At 44.6% G+C, this 23546-nt stretch overlaps 2 protein-coding genes and 1 pseudogene across 4 annotated transcripts in view; all 3 read right to left on the reverse strand.

Annotated features, from left to right (window-relative positions):
• The window catches only part of LOC115004967 (DNA (cytosine-5)-methyltransferase 3C-like), an 11322-nt gene extending 8215 nt beyond the window's left edge, over nt 1-3107 (reverse strand). Inside the window, 2 exon segments of the mRNA XM_029426729.1 lie at nt 2224-2335; nt 3099-3107. Of these exon segments, the coding sequence (XP_029282589.1) occupies nt 2224-2335; nt 3099-3107 (121 nt within the window).
• A 749-nt stretch (nt 3108-3856) lies between these two features.
• Nucleotides 3857-5240, reverse strand: LOC115004965 (XK-related protein 7 pseudogene; annotated as a pseudogene).
• A 2097-nt stretch (nt 5241-7337) lies between these two features.
• LOC115004964 (ras-related protein Rap-1A) lies at nt 7338-20150 on the reverse strand. 3 transcript variants are annotated; one of them, XM_029426725.1, is made up of 9 exons: nt 20016-20150; nt 18178-18316; nt 14237-14324; nt 13691-13759; nt 13113-13169; nt 12891-13031; nt 12075-12218; nt 8397-8507; nt 7338-7885 (listed from the first exon to the last, which is right to left on the reverse strand). In XM_029426725.1, exons 3-8 carry the CDS (start codon nt 14291-14293, stop codon nt 8418-8420), a joined length of 558 nt encoding a protein of 185 aa, XP_029282585.1. In that variant the 5' UTR covers nt 14294-14324; nt 18178-18316; nt 20016-20150; the 3' UTR covers nt 7338-7885; nt 8397-8417. The 3 variants fall into 3 exon arrangements, with proteins under 3 accessions (XP_029282585.1, XP_029282586.1, XP_029282587.1); XM_029426726.1 differs by having other exon boundaries at nt 18178-18328; nt 20016-20098; XM_029426727.1 differs by lacking the exon at nt 20016-20150 and adding an exon at nt 19181-19975.
• Nucleotides 20151-23546: the final 3396 nt, after the last annotated feature.

The following is a 23546-nucleotide window of genomic DNA, read 5'->3' on the forward strand; positions in this document are numbered from 1 at the left end:
ATCAGAAGTCGTTATTGAGGCTCTGAGACATCAGAAGTCTTTAATGACGCTCTGAGAAATCAGAAAGTCTTTAATGACGCTCTGAGACATCGGAAGTCTTTAATGACGCTCTGGGACGTCAGAAGTCTTTATTGATGCTCTGGGACGTCAGAAGTCTTTTTTGACGCTCTGGGACGTCAGAAGTCTTTATTGACGCTCTGAGACGTCAGAAGTCTTTAATGACGCTCTGAGACATCAGAAGTCTTTAATGACGCTCTGAGACATCAGAAGTCTTTATTGGACGCTCTGAGACATCAGAAGTCTTTATTGACGCTCTGAGGACGTCAGAAGTTTTATTGAGACTCTGAGACATCAGAAGTCTTTAATGACGCTCTGAGACATCAGAAGTCTTTATTGAGACTCTGAGACATCAGAAGTCTTTAATGACGCTCTGAGACATCAGAAGTCTTTATTGAGACTCTGAGACATCAGAAGTCTTAATGACGCTCTGAGACGTCAGAAGTCTTTATTGACGCTCTGAGACGTCAGAAGTCTTTATTGACGCTCTGAGACGTCAGAAGTCTTTATTGACGCTCTGAGACGTCAGAAGTCTTTAATGACTCTCTGAGACGTCAGAAGTCTTTATTGACGCTCTGAGACGTCAGAAGTCTTTATTGAGACTCTGAGACATCAGAAGTCTTTAATGACGCTCTGAGACATCAGAAGTCTTTATTGAGGACTCTGAGACATCAGAAGTCTTTAATGACGCTCTGAGACATCAGAAGTCTTTAATGACGCTCTGAGACGTCAGAAGTCTTTATTGGCGCTCTGAGACATCAGAAGTCTTTAATGACGCTCTGAGACATCAGAAGTCTTAATGACGCTCTGAGACGTCAGAAGTCTTTAATGACGCTCTGAGACGTCAGAAGTCTTTAATGACGCTCTGAGACATCAGAAGTCTTTAATGACGCTCTGAGACTCAGAAGTCTTTAATGACGCTCTGAGACATCAGAAGTCTTTAATGACGCTCTGAGACGTCAGCAGTTATTGCTCCTCTGCTCAGCTCTGTGCAGAGACAGCCATATATGAGAAGATAAATGCTCTCTCCGTCTTCACATTGAAGGTTAAAGCTCGCTATAAACCTTGTTGTTGAACTCCTGAGCTCTGCTGACATGCAGCCCCCCCCTCTTGCTCTGTGATGACCTTGTATAACAAACACACATCCTTCTGTAGACACACAGCTTCACTAGCTTCCACTGTGGCAAACATATTTCTGCACAAATGTGTTGTAACCCCCAACCCAACCTATCTGAGAGTCAATAACTTAAATCATTAAACAGGCAGCTCAGTGTTTGAAACAGAAGAGGGGGGGGACCTTTAACTCTCAACCTTCTATTCACTGAAGATATAAATGTGTCAGCAATCGCCTCGGGGAGGAGGGTCGGAGTAACGGGATGACAACACGCCCAGTGAGCCACGAAGGAGTTGGTGTAACCTTCTTTCTGCTCCCCGCTGCACAGAGAGCCTGGGAGGTAACACACTGAGAAAATAGAGCATACACACACACACACACACACACACACACACACACACACACACACACACTCTGTAACACAACCCGTCTCTTCTGCGCCAACATTTAATTGTGGCAGCCGGCCCACGTTGACCGGCTCACCTGACTGACAGGTATCAGTGATGGATCAGTTTACAGCTGAGGCTGGTAACCCTCTTAAAGGTGCACACGCGCTGATCTGAGAGGCAGCGGCAGCTTTAATGGCATTACCGGTAATTCTGTGCCGCCACGATGTTTTAATGTGCTCCTGGACACACTCACTCACACACACACACACACACACACACACACACACACACACACACACACACACACACACACACACACTCACTCACTCACTCACTCACACACCACACACACACACACCACACACACACACACACACACACACACACACACACATTGTGGTCTAAAGAGGAATAAGGAATCAATATATATTACCCGGAGAGGCAGGAAGAGGGAGACCACAGAGACAGCTCTTCCACTTTTAATTTAGATATCTGGAACATATTTTTATTGTATTATATTCAGAGTTATTTATAATATTTTTAGTATATTTAAGTATTTTTTCTTTCAATATTTGCTTTTATTGTTACATTTTAATTCATGTAATTAATGCTCCAACACACTAAAGCTAAATCCTTGTTTGTGAAAACCTGCTTAAACCGGACTCTGATTCTGTTCACTAACGATTCGGTTCTTTTTATCGTCGCTACGAACGAAGAGATCCGAGTCGCACTTGGTGACGCCGCGCTTCTTATTGATGCGTTGAAACTCCACTTCCTGCCGGAGATCAACTCTTACATGATATGTCACAAGAGGCTGGGCGATGTTTATTTATTCTATCAAATGTTCTCATGTGAGATAATTGTTTATTGGACTTGTTTTTTTAATATTATACCAATAAAATGTATATAGTACACATTATATATACATATATCTATACACAATGTATATCCTTTTACTATACTTACTGCTCTGAAGTAAAGGATCTTAGTACTTCTTCCACAACAAAGAAGATTTTTGATTCTGAATTAAAGCGACCTGGAAGTGGATCTTAAAGATCAGTCATCAACCAATCACGTTACAGTCGAGGTTATTAAGCTACAACACTGAGCTCCAGAGTCCCAGACGATAAACTTTATTACTTCTTTGAGCTTCACAAAGACGGAGAATAAAACATCCTGTGACTGCAGGAGGCTGAAGTTAAACTGTTGGTGGATGTTTGAATCTTTATCCTCGTGATTCATTATGTTTACAAAGTTGTAATGTAAACATAACAAAGACACATTACAGTAAATGTATATTTAATACACAACACTGATGTTACCCTGCAAACACACGGGCCAGCTAGCATGCTAACATGCTAACATCACTAAGCAGATGTTAGCATGTTAGCTACAGCTGTTTTCAATTTAATATTCAAGCCTGTGCTACTTTTATAAACATCCAGCACTAGTTCCAGCTCTGAATCCACGTATTTGATATTATTACAGAATCTAAAACATTGTTTTATCTTGTTCTGTTCTACATGTACACATTTCACTTGCACCATTATGTGTCCTGCACTATTTTATTTCTTTATTACTTTCTGTGGCACTCGCAGGTTTAACATGCAGGTTCATTGCAGCTGACGATAAAGCTTTCAATGTTTTCAATCTTTAAAATGGAATATTTTGGGGGTTTTATTCGACTAATCCTTGAAGCTTTACAGTCTAATAAAACACAAGTTGTCCTCCGGTTCCCCCCCAGCACAGTTCAGCTGCCTGCTGTCAGAGCCCATCAGGGCACTTAAAACCCCCACTGACCTACAGACCCGCTGCTGCTCCCTGCTGCTCCCTGCTGCTTTGTGTCTCACAGTAATCAAACACATTGGTGCTGAGACCACAGAGCTACAAACTGCTGGGACATCTGAGAATATGGATTTTGCAAAACATAAGAGCCTCGAGCTGAGAAGTGAAAATAGTTAATAACAGAAACAAAGGGAGTTTTTAATGTTCTATATAAGGCGATTGGTGTGGATGAGTTGATGATGTTCCCGGGAGATGATTGACCTAAAAGCACAAGGGGGGGTGGGGTTGGGTTTTAGGGGGGGGGGGGGGGGGGGGGGGGGGGAGGCGGAGTCTATAAATGCTCCCTTCCTAAGCTGGAGAGAAACGTCAAACAATACAAAAAGACATTCTGGCATTTTGTGCACAGAGCTCCTTAATGATCACGTTTCATAAGCGTTTAGCGACAGGGAGTCTCTCACACACACACACACACACACACACACACACACACACACACACACACACACAAAGCAGAACGTGTAGTTTCCCCTCCTTATATTCGGGCTTACCTCCAGACCTGAGCCAGCTGAAAGATGTGAATGACGGCCTGGAGGAGCCACACGAGAGCTCTGCAGCAGCCCCGGGCTCCTCCCCCGGTGCCCGGTCCCGGTAGCACCCCGGCCGCCGCGGCGGCGCGGCCAGCGCCCCGCTCGCCGCTGTCCTTGGTGCTGAAGTCGCCCTCCTCCGCGCCCGACGCCGCCACCACGGCGGCCGCTGCCGTGCCGCTGTCGACGGTCTCCGAGAAATCGTAGGCGAACCATCGGAAGCTCAACACTTGCACCACCACGGACGGGATTATCACAAAGACCAGAGTCAGAGCGAAGCACCAGTAGTCCCTCCGGAGGTAGTAGTCCGCGGCCAGCCACAGGTCTGAGGCCCCGTCCGAGAAGAACACCAAGAGGGCGCACAGCGTCCAGCAGCAGTCCGGGAGCGAGTAGCGCTGCTCGGCGGCGCGCTGCCGGGCGGGCCGCGGGTCCGTCCGGGAGAGACACTCGGGGGGAGGGAGGTCGCTCCGTGGAGAAGCGGGTGCACCGTCAGATTTCGCGGCCATGTTTGTTGTAGGAAAGAGAGTGAGTAAGAGATGGGAAAATGATGGAAGGGAGGGGGGGGTCGCGTAGCCTGTCGGTCTGTATGCATGCGTGAGAGGGAGGGAGGGAGGAGGGGGGGCCAGATGGGGGAGTCACCGCCGCTCATCGATCAGCGCCGATAATTCAGAGAAATAGGATTTTAATTGCGACGATATTAAAGCTGCAGCTTCTGCTGGGACGAGTGTGTGCAGCTGCGGCCTCAGGTGTTCGCGTGTATATGCGTGCGCAGGTAGCACGAGCTCATGCAGGGGGCCTTCAGGAACCCTCCTGCTGTGTGGAAGAAGTACTCAGATTACGACACTAAATCTAATAATATCAATAACCCAGCTGATAAAGACATTTAATAATGTTTATGTATTTATTCTGTGATTCTAGTATTACTCTTTAAACATGCACGTGTCTCTTTTATGTTTTTAATATAATCACTTTGTGATTTATGTCTGTGAAAATACATTTAATAACTTTAAGCATCAAACTTTCTGCTACTTTATAGCAGACTAATAATACAAGATGAGTAATGATATATTATTATTATTATCACTCACACAGAAGTGTGTGTGTTGTACAGACACTTAGAGTACATATATAAGATAAATAAATAATTAGAAGTATATCAAACATAATAAAAGCTATAAAAGACTCAAAAGTTATATAAAGTATTTAAAATGAGCTGCAACATAACTGATCAATGTTTACCAATAACGTTAACACAAATATAATATAAACTTTATGAAAAGAAAAAAGGAAAACTACAAGTTTTAATCTTTAGCATTTTACATTGTTTATTGATGTAAAAATGTTTCAGTATTTTTGCATACAAAACATATAGATGTACATAAGTTTATAAAATGTTTTCTTATAAATTAAACTCAACAGTTGAAACAATAAACTGAGATAATTTAATAAAACTGTTTTGATATTTTGAGTCATTTTTCATGGTTTCAGATTTTTTGCTTCACTTTGAATCATTTGTATTTATGTTTTGCACCATTGATTAAAAACATCGTGAAGGTTTAAACAAAACATCGTGAAGGTTTAAACAAAACATCGTGAAGGTTTCTCTTTGGGCTCGGAAATGTTTGTTCGTCATCTCCGATCACTAAAGATTAATAATAAATGAAAATAATCATTAGTTAATATTCAACGAGCTCTTACATTCATAATAATGTACTTATATAATCTATACTAGTATCCTAGTCACAGGATGATTATATATATATATATATATTATATATAAGTTAAATTCATATTTAGCTTCATAAGAAAAACAAAAAGGCAGAAAGTGTTTCTGTGGAGGAGAACCTCTGCAGGAGTATTTCAGTGCAGTACCAGTAGTACCAGTGCTTATCCTGCAGTACCAGTGCTTATACTGCAGTACCAGTGCTTATCCTGCAGTACCAGTGCTTATCCTGCAGTACCAGTGCTTATCCTGCAGTACCAGTGCTTATACTGCAGTACCAGTGCTTATCCTGCAGTACCAGTGGTACCAGTGCTTATCCTGCAGTACCAGTGGTACCAGTGCTTATCCTGCAGTACCAGTGCTTATCCTGCAGTACCAGTGGTACCAGTGCTTATCCAGCAGTACCAGTGCTTATACTGCAGTACCAGTGCTTATCCTGCAGTACCAGTGGTACCAGTACTTATCCTGCAGTACCAGTGCTTATACTGCAGTACCAGTGCTTATCCTGCAGTACCAGTGGTACCAGTGCTTATCCTGCAGTACCAGTGGTACCAGTGCTTATCCTGCAGTACCAGTGCTTATCCTGCAGTACCAGTGGTACCAGTGCTTATCCAGCAGTACCAGTGCTTATCCTGCAGTACCAGTGCTTATCCAGCAGTACCAGTGCTTATCCAGCAGTACCAGTGCTGATACTGCAGTACCAGTGCTGATACTGCAGTACCAGTGCTTATACTGCAGTACCAGTGCTGATACTGCAGTACCAGTAGTACCAGTGCTGATACGGCAGTACCAGTGGTACCAGTGCTTATCCTGCAGTACCAGTGGTACCAGTGCTTATCCTGCAGTACCAGTGCTTATCCTGCAGTACCAGTGGTACCAGTGCTTATACTGCAGTACCAGTGCTTATCCTGCAGTACCAGTGCTTATCCTGCAGTACCAGTGGTACCAGTGCTTATCCTGCAGTACCAGTGCTTATACTGCAGTACCAGTGCTTATCCTGCAGTACCAGTGCTTATCCTGCAGTACCAGTGGTACCAGTGCTTATCCTGCAGTACCAGTGCTGATACTGCAGTACCAGTGATTATACTGCAGTACCAGTAGTACCAGTGCTGATACTGCAGTACCAGTAGTACCAGTGTTGATACTGCAGTAAAGGATGTGAATACTTCTTCTCACGTCGCTCTGAGGATCAGCACTCTGGTTTCTGCGCCTCCGCTCAGAAACAGGAAACACTTTGTTACATTTCAAGCTTTAGTTCTTAAACCTCTTCTTCATATTGTGTTAAATAAAACTGATGTTTTCTTTCCTTCTTCTGAAGCGCTTCATTTATTCATTCTTATTTTGATACTTTGTTTTACTTACACAAGAAAAACACGAGTAATGACATGAAAGGCCTTTGTTATGAAATATATTTCTGTATATTAATATTAAAAGGGGGAATTGTTTTGTATAGTTGAGCAGGTAACCATGGAAACAGCAGGTGTTTGTCCCAAACTGCTGGAAACAGTAAAAGTTCAATTCTGCTCCAGATGTGAAGATGAGAAACAGGATTCATGCGTTTCTATGGCAACACGTTATCAGAGGTTCAACTTCTAATATAAAAAGACAAGTCCTAAAAACATCTAGAATAATTTCCCCATTTCTATAATCCTTTAACACTCGGACGATAAGAATCAAGACGAAAATAATGAAAATGTACTAAAATTTAATCATTCATAAAAGCTGTAAAACGATCTGAAGCAACGTCGTGAGTTCAACACATGTTCAGCACGACGTCCCTTCAGTCTGTAAGACACTAAGCTCCTTAGCTTTATTATGCAAAAATGGAAGTAGAATATATTATGGGAAATATGGAAGGCTTGCAGCTCAATAACAAACAAAGTCACTTAGGAAAGATGTTATCGACGCACATCCCCGTCAGCAGGAGCGAGCAACTTCTGGACCATGATGCATCTGTGCACACGGTTAGTGCACAAACGTACGAGAACATTTCACACGTTTCTTCTTGCAAACGTCACAAAACGATGTTATTTAATAAAAACATTTTAGTTGCAATAACTGGATTTAAACCCGTGGTCTCAGAAAGACACCGTGGAGGAGAACACTAATAAAAACAAACGGTTGTCAGGCCGACGATACAAAACAAATGTGGATTTCTTCACTATTAAAAGCAGAAGTTTCTCTGGAGACTTGAACGCAGCTCGATCCTCTGGAAACACTTCATTACACGATGCTGCAAGAAGAAGATGAAGATGAACATGAACTATTACATGCACATTTATTATTCCTGCATTTAACCTGCACTGTGTCATTTATGTTTAAAATTAAAATAAGCTTTAAAAGTTGGATTTACAGTCAACTTCAGCAGATATATGGGGAAAGAAATATTGCTACAAAAGTGGTGTATGGATAACAATATTATAATAATAATAATATTCTATTAAACTGTTTTATTGTTGTACTACTGTATACATTAGAACTGTGTATTAATAAAACAAAGAAAGGGGCAGAATATGCAGCATGTAATATTAAAGTACAATTACAACACCAGCAGGTGGAGATACTTTCATGAGCTGCAGGTGCCCCCGCCCCCCCTCACCTAGAGCTGCAGGCCCCACCCCCCCTCACCTAGAGCTGCAGGCCCCACCCCCCCTCAACTAGAGCTGCAGGCCCCACCCCCCCTCAACTAGAGCTGCAGGCCCCACCCCCCCTCACCTAGAGCTGCAGGCCCCACCCCCCCTCACCTGGAGCTGCAGGCGCCGTCTTTAGAGCAGCGTGCAATTGGACTTCTTTTTTGTCTTCTTCTTCTCCATCGGTGTTTTCCTGTTGATCTGTCTCACCAGATCATAGAAAATCTACGAGACAAAGTTCAGGGTTTCACATTTAACTCCAGCGATCACAGAACAAACGTCTCAAAGTCACCGACGTCGTTTCAGCAAATCTCTCAAACTGTAGAGTTTATTATGGGATGTATGGAAATGTGTGTGATGAGGTGGATCCTCACACACACGATGTGCTGAGACTTTAATCTCAGAAGTTTTATCTTCATATTTCAAAAGTCTGTTTCAAGCATCGCAAGGTTTCCTGGAGAACTGAACACGTTTAAAAGACTTTGACAGAATTATGTAACAGTGACACCAACAGTAACAGTGACACTAACAGTGACACTAACAGTAACAGTGACACCAACAGTGATACCAACAGTGACAGTGACACTAACACCAACAGTGACAGTGACACCAACAGTGACACTAACAGTGACAGTGACACCAACAGTGACAGTGACACCAACAGTGACAGCAACACTAACAGTGACACTAACACTAACAGTAACAGTGACACTAACAGTGACAGTGACACTAACAGTGACAGTGACACTAACAGTGACAGTGACACTAACAGTGACAGTGACACTAACAGTGACTAACAGTGACACTAACAGTGACACCAACAGTGACAGTGACACCAACAGTGACAGTGACACCAACAGTGACAGTGACACCAACAGTAACAGTGACACCAACAGTAACAGTGACACCAACAGTAACAGTGACACCAACAGTAACAGTGACACCAACAGTAACAGTGACACCAACAGTAACAGTGACACCAACAGTGACAGTGACACTAACAGTAACAGTGACAGTGATACCAACACTGACAGTGACAGTGACACTAACACTGACAGTGACACACTGACACTGACAGTGACACTGACAGTGACACTGACACTGACAGTGACACTGACAGTGACAGTGACACTGACAGTGACACTGACAGTGACAGTGACACTGACAGTGACACTGACAGTGACAGTGACACTGACAGTGACACTGACAGTGACAGTGACACTGACAGTGACAGTGACACTGACAGTGACAGTGACAGTGACACTAACAGTAACACCAACAGTGATACCAAAACTAACAGTGACACTAACAGTGACACCAACAGTAACAGTGACACTAACAGTAACAGTGACACTAACAGCAACAGTAACAGTGACACCAACAGTAACAGTGACACCAACAGTAACAGTGACACCAACAGTGACACTAACAGTGACAGTGACACTAACAGTGACAGTGATACCAACACTGACAGTGACACCAACACTGACAGTGACACCAACAGTGACAGTGACACTAACAGTGACAGTGACACTGACAGTGACACTGACACTGACACTGACAGTGACAGTGACAGTGACACTAACACTAACAGTAACACCAACAGTGATACCAAAACTAACAGTGACACTAACAGTGACACCAACAGTGACAGTGACACTAACACTAACAGTAACAGTGACACTAACAGTAACAGTGACACTAACAGCAACAGTGACAGTGACACTAACAGTGACAGTGACACCAACAGTGACAGTGACACCAACAGTGACAGTGACACCAAAACTAACAGTGACACCAACAGTGACAGTGACACTAACAGTGACAGTGACAGTAACAGTGACAGTAACAGCGACAGTAACAGCGACAGTAACAGCGACAGTAACAGCGACAGTAACAGCGACAGTAACAGCGACAGTAACAGCGACAGTAACAGCGACAGTGACACTAACAGTGACAGTAACAGTGACAGTAACAGTGACAGTGACAGTAACAGTGACAGTGACAGTAACAGCGACAGTGACACCAACAGTGACAGTGACACTAACAGTGACAGTAACAGTGACAGTAACAGTGACAGTGACAGTGACAGTGACACTAACACTGACAGTGACAGTAACAGTGACAGTAACAGTAACAGTGACAGTAACAGTGACAGTAACAGTGACAGTGACACTAACAGTGACACTAACAGTGACACTAACAGTGACACTAACAGTGACACTAACAGTGACACTAACACTAACAGTAACAGTGACACTAACAGTGACAGTAACAGTGACACTAACAGTGACAGTAACAGTGACAGTAACAGTGACAGTAACAGTGACAGTAACAGTAACAGTAACAGTGACAGTGACACTAACAATGATACTAACAGTGACACTAACAGTGACAGTGACACTAACAGTGACACTAACAGTAACAGTGACACTAACAGTGACACCAACAGTGACAGTGACACCAACAGTGACAGTGACACCAACAGTGACAGTGACACCAACAGTGACACTAACAGTGACACCAAAACTAACAGTGACACCAACAGTGACAGTGACACCAACAGTGACAGTGACAGTAACACTAACAGTGACAGTAACACTAACAGTGACAGTAACACTAACAGTGACAGTAACACTAACAGTGACAGTGACACCAACAGTGACACCAACAGTGACACCAACAGTGACACCAACAGTGACACCAACAGTGACACCAACAGTGACACCAACAGTGACACCAACAGTGACAGTGACACCAACAGTGACACCAACAGTGACACCAACAGTAACAGTGACACCAACAGTAACAGTGACACCAACAGTAACAGTGACACTAACAGCAACAGTAACAGTGACACCAACAGTGACACCAACAGTAACAGTGACACCAACAGTAACAGTGACACCAACAGTGACACTAACAGTGACAGTGACACTAACAGTAACAGTGATACCAACACTGACAGTGACAGTGACACCAACAGTAACAGTGACACCAACAGTGACACCAACAGTAACAGTGACACCAACAGTAACAGTGACACCAACAGTGACACTAACAGTGACACTAACAGTGACAGTGACACTAACAGTAACAGTGACAGTAACAGTGACAGTGATACCAACACTGACAGTGACAGTGACACTAACAGTGACACCAACAGTGACAGTAACAGTAACACTGACACTGACACTAACAGTGACAGTGACAGTACCAGTGACAGTACCAGTGACAGTACCAGTGACACCAACAGTAACAGTGACACCAACAGTAACAGTGACACCAACAGTAACAGTGACAGTGACACTAACAGTGACACTGACAGTGACAGTGATACTAACAGTAACAGTGACAGTGATACCAACACTGACAGTGACAGTGACAGTGACACTAACAGTGACACCAACAGTGACAGTAACAGTAACACTGACAGTGACAGTACCAGTGACAGTACCAGTGACAGTACCAGTGACAGTACCAGTGACAGTACCAGTGACAGTACCAGTGACAGTACCAGTGACAGTACCAGTGACAGTACCAGTGACAGTACCAGTGACAGTACCAGTGACAGTACCAGTGACAGTGACAGTACCAGTGACAGTGACAGTACCAGTGACAGTACCAGTGACAGTACCAGTGACAGTACCAGTGACAGTACCAGTGACAGTACCAGTGACAGTACCAGTGACAGTGACAGTAATAGTGACAGTAATAGTGACAGTGACAGTACCAGTAACAGTGACAGTACCAGTAACAGTAATAGTGACAGTGACAGTGACAGTGACTCACCTCATTAACATTGATCTTTGATTTCGCTGAAGTCTCTAAAAAGGCACAGTTGCTCCACTGGCGGGCCAGGTTCTGACCCTGCTCCTTGCCCACCACACGCTCGTCCTCCAGGTCACATTTGTTTCCCACCAGGATCATTGGAACCTGAAGGATTAAAGGAAACATTAAGAGGGTTCTTACAGTATTTAAATCTTCACGCAGACAGATATGAATAAAGATGTTGAGTCCTGTTCTGAATAAATAAAGCTCTCAGCACACTGCACATCCTCCCTCTGAACCAGGAGATGGCGTCTAACAGCTCTGACATTTACACCCCCCCCGCTCAGCCCTCTCTCCCACAGAGACTCTAATGAGGGAGAGATGAGCCGACAGGTCAGTTACAGGAGCGCTCGAAACATTTAATGCTAAGAATAGAATATATATTTTAGATTCTTATATACCTCTTACCTTCTATTAATGTATCTATTATGTATGTCCTTGTGCTCTGGATCAATAAAGGTTAATTACATCTGATACATTCAGTACAATCTACCAACAGCTGAAGCTGCAACCAAGTCGACTAATCACTAAGTCGACAGACAGAAAAATAATCGGCAACTGATTTGATAATTAATCATTTAAAGTCTGATTTCAGTTTCTGCTGCGTTTCTTTCATGTTGAAGTGACAGAACAGACATTTAATAGAACCACTAATGAAGAAAGATGAAATGCATCGTTAGCTGCAGCCGTAAGTTTTACAGCACAACAGTTAAGACACTCGTCACTTCATTGACCGTAACAAGAGACGAGAACTCGTTGAAGGACTTCGTCACTCACGTCCTCGGTGTCCTTCACTCGCAGGATCTGCTCCCGGAGGTCCTGCAGGTCGTTGAAGGTCGACTGTGCTGTGATGGAGTAAACCAGAGCAAAGCCCTGACCGTTCTTCATGTACAGATCCCTCATCGCCGTGAACTGCTCCTGCACATCCACAGAGAGCGGCATCAGCAGCATGTTCTATATTTATATATTCACATATATTTATATCTCCATCACACTTACTGTTCCAGCCGTGTCCAGGATCTCCAGCATGCACTGCTGCCCGTCCACCTCCACTTGCTGTTGGAGAAAAACAAAAGGGGGGGGGGGGTGTATTGAAAACACTGGATGTATTTGCAGCGTGTTCTGCGTGGGATGCAGTCCGGGGATGAATTCAGCATTATAAGACTGTTAAAAAGCTAAATAATCAGGACTACAGTTACATTATATTCACAGAACTAACTTAATGTCACACGCTGCATTTCAAATTCATTTAATGATTCAGACAATAAATTAATGAGATTTTATTTAACACTACCGCCTGCAAACTGTATTTGAACATTTATTTTTTGTTTAAATTGTGTGAATAATAAGTCAAACTTAAACAAGGACCAATATCACTTCAAAATAGCAGATGAATTTCAAAATAAAAGCCCTCTACAATGTCAGACGAGCTGCGTTTCCTCCAAATTCAGATTTAATAGAATAATCAGACGGTATTATAATAAACATCAATGGGTTGAATCAAACAGTCATTTGAGAGAAAATAGAAACCGATGCATCGTTTACACGTCGCAGCGCCCTCTGAAATATTCACTCACCTTTCTGTACGAGTCTTCTATTGTGGGGTCGTACTTCTCCACAAATATGCCTTGCACAAATTGGACTGTCTGAACGTGACAGAAGCAAAAGGAAATCATCAAGACAGTATATTATTATCGTGTTTCTATCGTGATGCATCCAAAGATAAAACATGTACTTGTATATATAAGCATTATACTTGTATAGCATCACCTGCAAAATGTTCTTCCCAACATATCAAAGAAAAACACAAAACCTCTGATCCAGACATTTTATTATTAAATCAAAAACCACTAAACAATTTATCAAACGTCATCGTAACGATATCCCAAAATATAAACACAAATATTAAGATTCATCGTCATCATCCAGTTTCATGTCTTATATTCTGGACCTTATGAAATATTACATCCCAGAATATATCATATGCAGAACACAGTGCACTTTATGTAGCGCTGAAACATTTAATAACTTTATAGAATATGTATTTCTCTCTTTTTTAAACGTGCATCATAACCATGTGAAGAAAAGCATTTTACGACACGACTGCGACGGCCATCGCTCACCAGAGCAGACTTCCCGACGCCTCCCGATCCCAGAACCACGAGCTTGTACTCACGCATGGTGGACGACGTCACTGGTCAGCACAAGAGTCTGAAGAGACACAAGACACTCTGCTTTTAAACATCATAACTCTTGTTACAGTGAGTCTACAGAACTGACATCAGCACATCAAAACGGTGTTTCTCTGCCAAAACACGAGCTGTGATTCCCCCCCACTACCACGGGATTGCAGCTGCCATGGCGACGGGGGCGTCGCCTTAAAAACACCAAATGAAGACGAGCTGCAGGATTCAAACATCCTCAGATTCAGAGCTGCTGATTCCAACCTGACAAAGCATTTAAGAAGAACCAACAGTACTTTTAGGAAGAATAGTCAGTTTCCAGAAACAAGGAATTAGTCTGGGAGGAAAGGTGCAAACAAACACCCGAGAAATAAAAAGATAACATAAAACATTGTACAAGAAATTAAAAAAACTAAATTCCAATAAAAATAAATGCACTACTGTAAAATAAATAAATTCAGGATATCTGAATTAAAACTGGAAACTGAATTCTGATTGTGAGGCAGTTATTTAATGTTATTGTGCAGAAGATGTTTACAAAGATGTGCGTTAATGTAACACATGCGTCGCCTACGGAACACGTGGCGCCAATAAAGTGCAATACAGCCTGAACGTGCGAGTCAGTGTGTTCGAGGTCCGGAGCTGCAAATAACTTCTCATTACAGGAGGAGCGAGAGGAGCGAGAGGAGGGAGAGAAGGGAGAGAAGGGAGAGGAGCGAGAGAAGGGAGAGAAGCGAGAGAAGGGAGAGAAGGGAGAGGAGCGAGAGAAGGGAGAGAAGCGAGAGAAGCGAGAGGAGGGAGAGAAGGGAGAGGAGCGAGAGAAGCGAGAGAAGGGAGAGAAGGGAGAGAAGGGAGAGGAGCGAGAGGAGCGAGAGAAGGGAGAGAAGGGAGAGAAGGGAGAGAAGGGAGAGAGGAGAGAAGGGAGAGGAGCGAGAGAAGGGAGAGGAGCGAGAGAAGGGAGAGAAGGGAGAGAAGGGAGAGAAGGGAGAGGAGCGAGAGAAGGGAGAGAAGGGAGAGAAGCGAGAGGAGGGAGAGAAGGGAGAGGAGCGAGAGAAGGGAGAGAAGGGAGAGGAGCGAGAGGAGCGAGAGAAGGGAGAGAAGGGAGAGAAGCGAGAGGAGGGAGAGAAGGGAGAGGAGCGAGAGAAGGGAGAGAAGGGAGAGGAGCGAGAGGAGCGAGAGAAGGGAGAGGAGGGAGAGGAGGGAGAGGAGGGAGAGGAGCGAGAGAAGGGAGAGAAGGGAGAGAAGGGAGAGAAGGGAGAGAAGGGAGAGAAGCGAGAGAAGGGAGAGGAGGGAGAGGAGGGAGAGGAGGGAGAGGAGCGAGAGGAGGGAGAGAAGGGAGAGAAGGGAGAGAAGCGAGAGGAGCGAGAGAAGGGAGAGGAGCGAGAGAAGGGAGAGAAGGGAGAGAAGCGAGAGGAGGGAGAGAAGGGAGAGGAGCGAGAGAAGGGAGAGAAGGGAGAGGAGCGAGAGGAGCGAGAGAAGGGAGAGGAGGGAGAGGAGGGAGAGAAGCGAGAGAAGGGAGAGGAGGGAGAGGAGGGAGAGAAGGGAGAGAAGGGAGAGAAGGGAGAGAAGGAAGAGGAGCGAGAGAAGGGAGAGAAGGGAGAGAAGCGAGAGGAGGGAGAGAAGGGAGAGGAGCGAGAGAAGGGAGAGAAGGGAGAGGAGCGAGAGGAGCGAGAGAAGGGAGAGAAGGGAGAGAAGCGAGAGAAGCGAGAGGAGGGAGAGGAGCGAGAGAAGGGAGAGAAGGGAGAGAAGCGAGAGAAGCGAGAGAAGGGAGAGGAGGGAGAGGAGGGAGAGGAGGGAGAGAAGGGAGAGAAGCGAGAGAAGGGAGAGAAGGGAGAGGAGGGAGAGGAGCGAGAGGAGGGAGAGAAGGGAGAGAAGCGAGAGAAGGGAGAGGAGGGAGAGGAGGGAGAGAAGGGAGAGAAGGGAGAGAAGCGAGAGAAGGGAGAGGAGGGAGAGGAGGGAGAGGAGCGAGAGAAGGGAGAGAAGGGAGAGGAGCGAGAGGAGCGAGAGAAGGGAGAGAAGGGAGAGAAGCGAGAGAAGCGAGAGGAGCGAGAGAAGGGAGAGAAGGGAGAGAAGGGAGAGAAGCGAGAGAAGGGAGAGGAGGGAGAGGAGGGAGAGAAGGGAGAGAAGGGAGAGAAGCGAGAGAAGGGAGAGGAGGGAGAGGAGGGAGAGGAGCGAGAGGAGGGAGAGAAGGGAGAGAAGGGAGAGAAGCGAGAGGAGCGAGAGAAGGGAGAAGGGAGAGGAGCGAGAGGAGCGAGAGAAGGGAGAGAAGGGAGAGAAGGGAGAGAAGCGAGAGGAGCGAGAGAAGGGAGAGAAGGGAGAGGAGCGAGAGAAGGGAGAGAAGGGAGAGAAGGGAGAGGAGCGAGAGAAGGGAGAGGAGGGAGAGAAGCGAGAGAAGCGAGAGAAGGGAGAGAAGCGAGAGAAGCGAGAGGAGCGAGAGAAGGGAGAGAAGGGAGAGGAGCGAGAGGAGCGAGAGAAGGGAGAGGAGCGAGAAGGGAGAGAAGGGAGAGGAGGGAGAGGAGCGAGAGGAGCGAGAGAAGGGAGAGAAGGGAGAGAAGGGAGAGGAGGGAGAGGAGCGAGAGAAGCGGAGAGAAGGGAGAGAAGGGAGAGAAGGGAGAGGAGCGAGAGAAGGGAGAGAAGGGAGAGAAGGAGAGAGGAGAGAAGGGAGAGAAGGGAGAGGAGGGAGAGGAGGGAGAGGAGGGAGAGGAGCGAGAGAAGGGAGAGAAGGGAGAGGAGGGAGAGGAGGGAGAGGAGCGAGAGAAGGGAGAGAAGGGAGAGGAGGGAGAGGAGGGAGAGAAGGGAGAGGAGGGAGAGGAGCGAGAGAAGGGAGAGAAGCGAGAGGAGGGAGAGGAGGAGAGGAGCGAGAGAAGGGAGAGAAGGGAGAGAGGGAGAGAAGGGAGAGGAGGGAGAGGAGGGAGAGAGGGAGAGGAGGGAGAGGAGCGAGAGAAGGGAGAGATGGGAGAGAAGGGAGAGAAGGGAGAGAAGGGAGAGAAGGGAGAGGAGGGAGAGGAGGGAGAGGAGCGAGAGAAGGGAGAGGAGGGAGAGGAGGGAGAGGAGGGAGAGGAGCGAGAGAAGGGAGAGAAGGGAGAGGAGGGAGAGGAGGGAGAGGAGCGAGAGATGGGAGAGATGGGAGATTTGAATTAAGCATCTAACCATTATTATTATTATTATTATTATTATTATTATTATTATCTCAGTTCAAACATGCAGAGGAACACGTGAGCCTTTAAAGTCGTGCGTTTGTTGTGTTTTAAATGCCGTTCTGAAACTCAAATGTGATTTTCATTTGATGACTAAATGTCAAAGAGGGGGTGATGCACACTAAAAGTCTCATTTACAAACCTCTTTGAATCCACGAATCATATCAGGTCTGTGGGTCAAACGTTGAGACACACAACACAAGAACCGCTCTGTCACACTCGAGCCGGCATTTGCAATTCTAACGACGACGTATGAAGCACCAGCAGAAGCCCACAGCGAGAGGCAGGCACACAAGGCTCTCCACAAAGAGCCATTGTAGTGACCCTCCTCTACTCAAGTACACCATACAAACAGAAAATGGAGATCAGAGGGTGCATGTGAGACCACGGCACTGAAATCATTACCAGGGCGAGGGGGTGCAACTCAGGGTGACGCCAACGCGTGCCTGATGCATTTGTTAGCGGAAACATTCTACGTAAACCGCCGTGGGTGTCACAACTCGTTTCAAAGCTGTGACATCAGATAAACCTTCACCCGATTAGATACGAGCCTCAAACATTACTGAGCTGACAACCTTCACCAAACCTGCTCGTGTTGATGCCAGTCAACAAGTCAAATCTACCGCACTTCACAAACAATGAATCGCATTAAATCTGTGCAGTGAAACAAAAAGCTGAACCTACTGTGTACACGACAACTCCCTCTACATCTGGGGAGGGGGCTCCAGCAGATCCTCAGGTACACCGATGTCAGCGGGCAGGTGCCGACTGTCGGCGGGAGCCAGAAAAACCAGGCTGCACCAAACTGTTCAGGAAACTGGCCCTGAGGAAAGACCTTTATTATTCATCAAGGGGGAAATTATCTTCCACAGTAGGTGCATGAAAGCACAAAGTGAGATACAGAATGAAACAAACAGATAAAGACATGGAGAACGTTTACATTCAGATCACTGATGAGACTGGAAACGTAAAGTTTAGCGTATTGGTTCACAAAGGCAAGACAAATAGGAACATGAAAGGACTAACTCCCAAACTCCATTAGAAAAACAGCCAGTTCAGAAGCTGGTTCAGAGATGTGCAGCCATGATGCTGCTTCTGATGGAGGACTACTTCATGACACTTATGTACAGAATAACCCGTCTATTCTTCATCTTTATGTGTGCCCCTTTGTCTTCATTCTTATCCGTGAAGTCCTTTTGTTTCCATTAAGAGCATCGCAGAAACCAAATAGAGAAAATAAAACACCAAAATAACAATTAACACTTGAATGATAAAGCTCTTGCAAATGACAAGACAGTACAAAATGTAAACCATACTTGTGTTTCACGTTTACCTTCAAGATGCATGTTGAGTTTATTCTTTTATTCTCATAAAATGAACCAAAACACTGAAAACTTTAAGAGTCTATCCTGAAAAACGACTTTATATTTTACACACACTTCCTGAAGGAGGTGAGGTCACGTGCTGCAGAACAACCTGTCGCTCATCAGGAACAAAGTACATTTTGTATTTATTTTTAATTCTGTTAAGTCAAACTGCTCTTCAGTTAGATTCTTGTATCATGTCAGAGCCAGAAGGAGGCAAATAACTTAACGGAGGACAACAAACAAACGCTCACAACTTTTATAAAAGTCTGTTGTAAAATACTTTAGTGCCATGTCGGCTTCACAACATTAGACAAACTTACTGTCGTGACTTGTATCGCAGTTGCTTTCGAAAGGAAGGGTGTGGCTATTAGTTTCACAATCACAGGGACCGTAACACCGTTTAAATGCTCGGTGGAAGTCTCCGGTATTAACGGGGGAATGAAGTTGGATGTAAATGTGACGTTAAGTTTGAGAAGTCGCGACAGTTACAAACAAAGTAGCTTGATAACGACTCTTCAGATGTTAGCATTGGGCTAGCAACGTCTGGTAAATAGTAGCTAACGGTGATGAGAGTTAGCCAGGGATCAGACACTGTCCACACACACACACTGTCCACACACACACTGTCCACACACACACTGTCCACTCACTGACGGAGGACTGGCACACACACAACTCACAGTTTAATGTTAGTTCTCGTCTGACAAACATTAAACTCCATTTTAAGTCGCCTAACGCTAACTGTTTAGCTAACACCGCAAGTTAGCTAACCAGTTAGCATCAAGCTGAACTCTAAAACCTCGCTTTATATTGAATGTAGCTCACGTTTGAGTTTTCAGACACTAGTTGTGTTTCCGTTAACATGCAGATAAACTACTACACATCTGAACGCGAGTGATACACAGACAGTCAACTATTTAAACTATAAACCATTTAGTTTGTAACTCGTTAGTTAGTCGTTAGCTACTCAGTCCACTCATCTAACTAGCTTCTCGGCTAAAGCTATTTTACGCACAATAATTATTTCACTAAAGTGAAGCCAGGAGTCATTTCAGTGTCTCATCTGAAACAGTAAAATGTTTAAAGGCTAATCATTGAACTAATAAAGTCACACAGCTGGAAGATTAGCTGTAAAATAGTTAATGTTACACTCACCGTGCTCCTCCGCTGTGTGTGCGCTAAACCTCACTGTGTGGATGTACGGAAGGGTGGAGCAGCCAATCACAGCAGCTAATGTGAACAAGGCTCGACCAATCACAGCAGCTAATGTGAACAAGGCTCGACCAATCACAGCAGCTAATGTGAACAAGGCTCGACCAATCACAGCAGCTAATGTGAACAAGGCTCGACCAATCACAGCAGCTAATGTGAACAAGGCTCGACCAATCACAGCAGCTAATGTGAACAAGGCTAGGCCAATCACAGCAGCTCATGTGAACAAGGCTCGACCAATCACAGCAGCTAATGTGAACAAGGCTCGACCAATCACAGCAGCTCATGTGAACAAGACTCGACCAATCACAGCAGCTCATGTGAACAAGGCTCGACCAATCACAGCAGCTAATGTGAACAAGGCTCGACCAATCACAGCAGCTAATGTGAACAAGGCTCGGCCAATCACAGCAGCTAATGTGAACAAGGCTCGACCAATCACAGCAGCTAATGTGAACAAGGCTCGACCAATCACAGCAGCTAATGTGAACAAGACTTGGCCAATAATGTGAACAAGGCTCGGCCAATTACAGCAGCCAAAGTGGACCACTTCGGCCAATCACAGCTGTCCAGGTTCAGGCTCCTCTTCAGTTCAAACTGTTTTATTCTCATGTAAAAGTGATTTCACGGCAGCTAAAATATTCCTTTATTTACAGTGTGACAAAGGGACAACGCAACAACAAGAGGAAGTGAAGAAAAGAGAGATATAATAAATAAGTAAACAGTTAAAAAACTAAATATGGTAGCAGCGGTAGTATTCCGATTTTACTGAAATACTCTGTTGCAAGTAAAAGTCCTGAATTCAAAATTCTACTTAGTAAAGTACAAAAGTATTAGCATTAAAAAAATACAGTTCTCAAAGTAAAATAACTCATTATGTAGAATAATATATATTATATTATTGGATTATAAATATTGATGCATTAATGTGTTCATCACTTTAAAGTTGCAGCTGGTAGACGTGGAGCTCATTTTAATTACTTATTTTACTGCTAGGATCAAATGTTTTACCCTAACCTGTAATAATACATCATGTTTTATTTACAGACTCTCTCTCCAGACTCACTACAGACTCAGACTACAGACTCTCTCCAGACTCAGACTACAGTCTCTCTCTCCAGACTCTCTCTACAGACTCTCACTACAGACTCAGACTACAGACTCTCACTACAGACTCTCTCTCCAGACTCTCACTACAGACTCAGACTACAGACTCTCACTACAGACTCTCACTACAGACTCAGACTACAGACTCTCTCTACAGACTCTCACTACAGACTCAGACTACAGACTCTCACTACAGACTCTCACTACAGACTCAGACTACAGACTCTCTACAGACTCTCACTACAGACTCAGACTACAGACTCTCACTACAGACTCTCTCTCCAGACTCTCACTACAGACTCAGACTACAGACTCTCACTACAGACTCTCACTACAGACTCAGACTACAGACTCTCTACAGACTCTCCACAGACTCAGACTACAGACTCAGACTACAGACTCTCACTACAGACTCAGACTACAGACTCTCACTACAGACTCTCACACTACAGACTACATACTCTCACTCCATACTCTCACTACAGACTCTCACTACAGACTTTCACTACAGACTACAGACTCTCACTACAGAATCTCACTACAGACTCTCTCTACAGACTAGACTCTCACTACAGACTACAGACTCTCACTACAGACTCTCACTACAGACTCTCTCTCCAGTCTCTCTTTCCAGACTCTCACTACAGACTCAGACTACAGACTCTCACTACAGACTCTCACTACAGACTCTCTACAGACTCAGACTACAGACTCAGACTACAGACTCAGACTACAGACTCTCTACAGACTCAGACTAAAGACTCTCACTACAGACTCAGACTACAGACTCAGACTCTCACTACAGACTCTCACTCCATACTCTCACTATAGACTACAGACTCTCACTACAGACTCTCACTACAGACTCTCACTACAGACTACACACTCTCTCTACAGACTCTCACTACAGACTCTCACTCCATACTCTCACTATAGACTACAGACTCTCACTACAGACTACAGACTCTCACTACAGACTCTCTCTACAGACTCTCACTACAGACTACAAACTCTCTCTACAGACTACAGACTCTCACTACAGACTCTCTCACTACAGACTCTCTCACTACAGACTAGTCTTTCACTACAGACTCTCACTACAGACTACAGACTCTCATTACAGACTCTCTCACTACAGACTACAGTCTTTCACTACAGACTCTCACTACAGACTCTCTCACTACAGACTACAGTCTTTCACTACAGACTCTCTCACTACAGACTCTCTCTACAGACTACAGACTCTCATTACAGACTCTCTCACTACAGACTCTCTCATTACAGACTCTCACACTACAGACTTCAGGCACCCTGAACTATATGTGTGAGTAAAGTAAACAGAGCACAGCCTCCGCCTCAGTGGAGCTCCGTCTGTTCTGTAACAAGAAGCTTGAAAACACAACTCAGAGCCGGACTCACAATATAATATAAAACTCTTCTAAAGTCTCTGACTGCAGCTGAGAATCATCTGATGCTGCAGTCAGTTCATGGTGTGTTTTAATGCACTGATGTCCCTGCTGCTGTCGGAGCTTCCTCTGCGTCGCTACGTACGATTTAGAAGAGCAAGACGATGATTTCCTGCTCAACGTGGAGCATTCAGCCCCCCTCCTGCAGAGGAGCAAGACACAGTCTGACTTTATACATGTTTAACCTCGTTGTCACTTTCTGTTGAGTGTGTAGCTGAAGGTCAGGGGCCCTGACACTTTGGGATCTTAAAAACATGTCACTAAAGTCGCTGAGTTGATTAATTTTTATTGATGAAGTTTGAGACGTTAAATAATTTAATCTTGTTTTGAAAGCTGTGGAAACTTGAGGAGGATTTTCCTTCACACTGATCTTGAAGACTGTTTTTAATATCATGGGAATAATCCCTCATGTTCACACCCAACGAAACACAGAATATAATCAGCGTTATGTTCACGACATAAAGAATAACTCTGCCCCCTTGTTAATCATGGATACGAGGACATCTAGTGGTTTTTTTCTTTGGAGGAAACCACATGATGCTCCACGAGTAATAATTCATCATGCAGAATTAAATAAGAACATGATTTAATTATTAAAAAGGTAACCAACTGTCACGGTGTGGTGATGGTGAGGACCCAAATGCAGTTTACTGGACAACGATGTTAACAAAAAAATTAGCTTTATTGAAAACAAAGCCGAAGCTGACAAAGTACAAAAATATAAAGTAACAAACAAAAACAAACCGAGCAGGACACGAGCAGGACACGAGCAGGACACGACGTAACATGAATGACAATCCCACAAAACACACTGGGGCAGACAGGGATAAATACACAGACACCAAAGGAGGGAACAAGTCACAGCTGGGGAGAAAGGCAGAAACACAAGGACAGAGTAAAT

Source organism: Cottoperca gobio, unplaced genomic scaffold, assembly GCF_900634415.1.
Source record: "Cottoperca gobio unplaced genomic scaffold, fCotGob3.1 fCotGob3_231arrow_ctg1, whole genome shotgun sequence".
Lineage (NCBI taxonomy): Eukaryota > Metazoa > Chordata > Actinopteri > Perciformes > Bovichtidae > Cottoperca > Cottoperca gobio.